The sequence below is a fragment of the Blennius ocellaris genome, assembly GCF_963422515.1.
Source record: "Blennius ocellaris genome assembly, chromosome: 12".
In the NCBI taxonomy this organism is placed as follows: Eukaryota; Metazoa; Chordata; class Actinopteri; order Blenniiformes; family Blenniidae; genus Blennius; species Blennius ocellaris.
In genome coordinates this window covers 14413422-14420382 of record NC_137661.1, presented here as the reverse complement: position 1 = coordinate 14420382, position 6961 = coordinate 14413422, and the positions used below count along the sequence as shown (strand labels likewise).

At 40.6% G+C, this 6961-nt stretch overlaps 1 protein-coding gene across 1 annotated transcript; it reads right to left on the bottom strand.

The window, feature by feature from the left end:
* Positions 1-293: 293 nt before the first annotated feature.
* rx1 (retinal homeobox gene 1) lies at positions 294-6546 on the bottom strand (the record flags this gene model as incomplete). The annotated part of the gene is made up of 3 exons (XM_080506680.1): positions 294-767; positions 2095-2348; positions 6231-6546. 3 exons carry the CDS (start codon positions 6544-6546, stop codon positions 294-296), a joined length of 1044 nt encoding a protein of 347 aa, XP_080362806.1.
* Between the last annotated feature and the right edge of the window lie 415 nt (positions 6547-6961).

The following is a 6961-nucleotide window of genomic DNA, read 5'->3' as shown; positions in this document are numbered from 1 at the left end:
CGTTTACAATAGTTCCCAGGGCAGCTGATAACTCATACTTGGCAGTTCAAAATTACCATATTGACCGTCCTACAGTTTTCACTTGCCAATTTAATGTCTTTGAGGTTAGGGAAAAAAAAAAAAAAATGTCCACAAATGTCTTCTTTCACAATTCAAAATCCACGTCTCTTGATGTGTAGGTAACAGCTGTTTTTTGTTTTTTAAGCTCAGTGTCAGTTCACGCAGCTCTAATAAATCCAGTTCAATGTCTCCTTTTCCCAATGCCACTTAAAATGAACCGCCAAGTTTCATAGTCACATGGGTTGCCAGGTCTTGTCCATGGACTGGATGTGTTCCTTGGCCTTCATTCTCAGTGCAGCAATACTCGAGCTTCGCTGGTCTACGTCCTCCAGAGGATATTTATCAGGGTATGAACACTGGTATGGAGGGGGAGCCATGCTTTGCATTCCCTGAGCCATAGATGGGTGAGGGTGAGAGTGAGGATGAGAAGCATGAGGAGCAGAGTTGAGGAAACTGTGGCTTGGGTAGCTGGGCTGAAGGCCTTGAGCTGGACCCATGAAGCCTGGGATACTGTGCACAGGTGTAGCACTGGACAGTGGAGAGGTCAGCCAGGGGTCCAAGGGGAGAGAACTGGTCATCTGAGCCATGCTGTTGTGTACCGGTGGTGGACGGTTGAAGGAGAGCATGGGTGAGTCGTGGAGCTTCATGGTGCTGCCATCCATTTTTTCCTGCCGACGCCACTTGGCTCTACGGTTCTGAAACCAGACCTGCAGAAAAACAACAACACGTTAATAATTAGGAAAAGAGCTGTAATCTCTTTACACCTATCCAGGGTATAAGTCTTCTTCACTCAGCTGGGACTGACTGCAGCACCAAGGTGGGGTCCTGAAAACCACGAGGCTGTGTTGAAGATGGTGGAATGGGCTGAGATGTAAAGGGAATGAACATCTACCATTCTGGATCAAAACACCTCTTTGAGCCTGCTACTTCACTACTATTACCAATATACGTGCTGAAGTGAAAGAATATAACCTTAGGCTTCAAATAATGTGTTAATTCTTTATATGGTCCAGTCAAATAAAGCCGTTTTGGAAGTGGGAATAAGTCACAGGCTCCAACTGAGCCAGGGTTTTGTTTGGCTGCACTAAAATTGAATCTCCCCGTTTCAAACGTTGCTGCTTCTCAGCAGTTTAAAAAATGCAACACAGTCATAAGTTTGGCCTTTCTGTTTCTCTGAAGGTGAGAACCTGTTTGAGATGATATGCCGCTGTCCTTGCAGCACCCCCTGCATCGAGAACCGTCGTCACACTTTGAACAACGCAGATGCTTTCCTAACTCTCCGGTACAATCTCCTTACCTGAATACTGTCTTGGTCTGTTTCCAAATCAAGTCAGTGGCCAAAGGCTTTGGCTTGATTTGGAACACTTAACTCTTAAGGCTATCTGCAGTGTGAAGGCAAAGTGAACAGTTGTAGTTTCAATACTGAGGAAACAAGTACTGAAAAAAAAAAGCACAAATCTAAACGGCATTTGAATCCAATACGCTAATTGTGTAATCGACCTTAGGTGCAATAGTTTATTATAATACAAGACAATTGTAATATCAGTAATGCAGAACACAATGAAATTACTGTTTGACATCAGTCAAATTCAGATTCAAAACCACACATCAAACCAACGAACTGCAAACTAATCTATGAGTAAATGTGTCACAAAAGTGTCAAAGCAATAATTTACTTGAGCACACGTGAATGAGACAAGCCAAAAAATTCAGCAAGAGGTGGATTGTTTGATGTTTTACATGAACAAAGTTGAAATTGCTTCATTATGTCCCGTTTTTTCCTTTAAAGCATTGTGTTTAAGCCTACAAACTCCAGTGGAGCTGTACAAAGCCAGTTCACAAGTTAGGCTTATTAAAGGGAAGTGTTGCTGTCTTGTATTGAGCCGTTGTTCGGATTACATGCAGTTACATGCATATCTTACAGTTTAACACATTGAAAAATGTAACAAAAACGACTAAACATGTTGAGGCGTCTCCTGGTTCGCCGTCAAAAGTGTAAATATCATTAAGTTGACTTGTGTTGTTTTGCCGTACCTGAACCCGGACCTCAGGGAGGTTCACCTTCATCGCCAGCTCCTCCCGGCTGTACACGTCTGGGTAGTGGGACTTCTCAAAGGCACGCTCCAGCTCATGCAGCTGGTAAGTGGTGAAGGTGGTGCGGTTGCGTCTGTGCTTCTTTTTGGGCTGATCGTCCTTGCACGGCTCCGGAGACTTGCCCTCGTCACTATCAACACTCTTTCTCAGCTCACTCAGCTCCTCATCACACTTGTTTGTGAATAATACAGAATCTGTGCGGGACAAAGCAAACATTGCTTGTTTCACACATTTCATATTCTATTTTGAAAAAATTTGTTAAAAACAACTTTTTTGACCAACAGTTGTTGAAATAAGTCATTTGGTTTTCTCTTCCGGCGGAACAGACATTAGTTTGACACCTGCAACAATAGACTACTGTAGGTCAGTGAAGCAAGCAATCCCCTGAACCTCAATGAAGCTAAGAAACATTCCTAATAGGATTTAGAACAGTTGATTCCAATGTTTATCTTCTCCAATGGTCTACTGTCTTTAGAAAGATGTCTGGTAGCAAAAGTGTTTTTTGGGTTTTTTTTGGACACTGAGTTTTATAATCCCATTGTTATTTCCACAGAATAATGAACACTACGTGAGTGTTGAGTAGGCCACAAAAAGGTTAGAATGAGAGTCAAAGCAAGAGGCTCAAAAATACAAATGTCTGTTATTCTGTCACATTTGGTTCCACCGGTTACTGATTGTGTTCATCAACAGGGTGAGCCTTACATTGTGAGTGTTTGTCCTCATAGTCCATCATGGAAAAATCTATATTTATTCTCCATCCAAATGATCTCGTCGTCACTTTTATTGATATATTTCATTATGTTCCCATCAAAATGGAGATAAAGACATTACTGATGGTGAACAATGAAGTCTTTTAACACTGTGAGGACCAGATTGCCGGCTAAATTAGAATTAGCAGGCCAGTAAGTAATTTGATTAAATAAAGTACAAAGATGACGATCCGGCAATCAGATCAGTTGCTCGCGTGAAGCAGCGACTCCCGAAGAGCCAACGCTGGACTGGAGTCAAAGCTTTGCACAATCAGGTTGTGTTGGGTAAGTTGTCAATCCCAGAATGTAGGTTAACTTGACTTGAAATACTTTGTTCTGACTTCTTACACAAGATTGTATCGACACAATAGAAATGTTCGTTTGGCCTGCTCACCACAACTACTACAAAAAATGTTCAGGGTGTGATGTGTATGATATCACATGGCCTTGACATCACTGGAAGCTGAGGATGTCCCCTTCAAAGTTCAACAGACACATGGAGTAGCTTAACAGAGTATGAAGATGGCTATAGACAACACATCCTCTATAGAGGACACGTCGATGAACTTCAAGAGGTTTAAAGATGTCTATAATGGACAAACACATTTGGATTCATTTGTGGAGTAGTGGTTAGCACTCTTGGTGAGATTGCAGAATGCTCAAGCATGACATGGACTTTGGGGGTTTTCTGATTGGTGTTTTTCAACAAATTCTGGGAAAAAAAACAAAAATAACTCCAGGCTCTATGATATGCATTTGTGCCTTGTCCTATTTTGTTGACAGTTTAGTGTTGAGCTGCATAGAACATACATTTTAAAGCTTTCACAGGTATATGTTGAAGATAAAAGTGCAAAGACCGCAGTAAGATCACACATAATCAACGTTTTAGGAAAGGAGGCTTAACAAGGAATTAAAACTTGCTCTAAATTTCTGAAAAGCTGAGCATTCAAGCAACAGTAAGAGGACATAAGATAAATGTATCCTGGAGTTTTGACTTTGAGTCATCAGTGCATTGTAGTTTTTAATTCCAGTTGCTTTAAGGTTCAAACTGATTTAGATGTTATATTGTTGATTTTAAATGTCAAGAATGAATATTTCCTCCTGATGACAGTGGATGTGAAAGTTGAGCCACATTGAAGGGATCTACAAGTAACTCAGACATTCATTGAAGCCACTTATTGTATATATCTAAACAATGATTCATTACTGTTAAAGAGATGGCTTTATGTGAATAAAAATGGGGTTACTGTTGTTTCTCTCTCTCTCTCTCTCTGACAAACGGGGGCAGATTCAAAGCAGGATCTGGGGGGTTCATTTATCCACCTCTCATTAAGCAGCTATGACAAAGGCCAGGCTCTGACAAAGGCAGAGGTCAGGTCTGGTTCAGTGACCAGCTCCTTCCCTGTCAGCCCATCGCTGCCACTGGTCTGAAGCCTCCCTACTGTTTATCAGCCAGTAGAACATCTCAGCACAGAGAAGAGGGGGCCGGCCGACACCGAACACAGAGGGGCTGCTCATTCAGGAGGAACTGGGATAACTTCACAGGATAGATAAATATAAAAGAATGATGTCACTGGATTTGGTGCCTGTTAACCAAACAAAACTGAACTGCACTTGAATTATTTGGAATAATTGATTTTGAGGTGATTAAATCCCTCTTCATTTTGTGGCAATAGCGTTTCTTTTTTTTTTTTTATTCTCCAGAAAATCACAAAATCACCTGCCTGATCCTGCATGTGAAAATAGCTTCAGATTACACACAATACATTTGTTTCTGGCACCAAAAAATAAAAATAACACTCGAATGAACCACTGTACAATCTAACTGTACAATCTAATCTGCACAGAATAGAAGATTAGGGGAATTCCATAAGGAGATGGGATTGGTCTTGGGGATATAAACCCCCTGCACCATCTTGTCCAGTGATTTATCTCTCAATTCAGTCCACACAGTTTAGTTAAGGCAACAGGCCCTGCATCGGGCCAACGGTATAAAACACACCCATTCTCCCTCTGCAAATTATGTTTTCTTTTTTCAATGCACACAATTAACAACATATAACTAATAACGTAATACCAATACAATAAAGTCTAATGAAATACTTTTGTTTGAATATGACTACCTGGCGTTATCAATATTATTTAATGAATCGATGAATGAATCAATCAATAAATCAACCAATCAATCAGTCAAATTCTAGGGGCATGCTGTTCCAACATGTACCAAATTCAACATGTTTTGTTGAATGTTCGTACTTATTTAGTTTCAATTTTAAAACTCCTGTGGGAAAATAACAATAGCAGAACCTACAAAATGGGGTGTATTTTCATTGTCTTCATCTTTGGGCAGTCCAGTGCTTTATCGTGTTCATTTAGTATTTTTTCTGCAAAGCTGAATGTGTGAAAACACTTTACATGTGCACTGTATTTTCCTGCTATTTGATATCCTTTCTGAGGTCATGAAATTTCTTGAAAAACAGCAAAGCGGCACGGTGTAACATTTACGTCATGCCTCTTTTGTCTTATTCCACGTCCACGTTGATTCACTTTAGCAGTATTCTATCTGCCTGAGGTTTCCCCTGTCATTTTGGTTGCTCGCTGCAGACGTCCAGAGTGAGTCTAATGGGCAAATGGTATAAACCTGTTTAATCACATAGAAAATGCCTCTATGTACCACAAAAGACCTCCAGGTATGTTGCGTTAACTATTACTCTATTGCACAACTAAACAGGACTGGGAAATCTGGAAAAGTTGTTGGCACATTGGTAGTGATTAATGTAATACCACGTCACATAATTTCTTTTGACATAAGTTTAAGGACTTTAGTTTTGACTCACTTATGCGGATTATTCCTGGTTGTAATACTTAAAAATAAAAACAATTATTATTGCACACCTGATTTTCTTAGTTTTTTTGTGTGGGATGAGATACTCAGTGCCTGTTGGTGGCTATATAACTTTATGGTCAACAGTAAAATATTTTGAAGATTTATTATGTTTGCACAGATGCATCAATATTTTAATTTTAGTGGACCCACGTCAATTTTATTTCACTCCAAATCTCCGAAAAACTGAAAGCAAGGTTCACTTCAGTCCTGGGGAATCAATATCCTGAAATATCTCATAAGTTTTGAGGCAAAAAAAATAAATTCATATGACTCACAAACTTCATCTTCAATTACAAACTCTGAAGTAATTGATCCTAAAAGCCTTCACCCAGCTATTGGCAAATACCCTGTGGAGCTAAATGAAACACTTGTGAAGGTGATGATATACATTCTTGTCTTTTCCTGCTGTGATGGAGAGCGGGACCACAGGCTTCACTCACCATGATACTGCTGCTGCTGCTGCTGCTCTGCGCTGCCGTTTCTCAGAGTTGAAAGGTGTCCGCTGTAGGATGGGTGTGACAGGGGCTCCTGCTGCTTCACGGATTCTGCCAGGCCATCTATGTTCGCCTTATGGAGTCCCGTGGGGCCAGCTGGACTCAGCAATGGGTCCTGGTCTTTACTAAAGCCTAGGATCACGTCGATGCTGTGGACACGGCCCCCTGCTGCAACGCCCCCACCTTTTCCCATTTCGTGGAAGTTGCTGGGTGAAAGGCAGCTGTCGTCCACCATGCTCATGGTATCCAGTGATAAATGCATTCGAGCTCCTGGGTAATAAGTTGAGCCTGAGGGCAGAGGGAAGACATTCATAAGAAGAACTAAAAGTACAGTGCAGGAGGAGATCAACTGGCAACCTTATATGACTCTGGCCATCTAACCAACTAAACCTGATTATCCTCTTCACAGGTCCAGGGGGTCGAGACTGAAAGCTTCAGTACTTAAAAAGAAAAAAGTCTGCTGAACTGCACTAATGACAGGCAAACGACTTCTTTATTAGTACTTTTCACTTTTTGTTGAAATGTCAGTACTTAAAGCTCCGGGGCGTAGCTTATAGATATGTAGTCATTAAATAATTTTATATAATTATTGGAAAACAAAGACATAATCTCATAACAAGAACAAAACCCAGATTTAACTCTTACATTTTTTTTTTTGGTTTATTTCAACTTTTAGT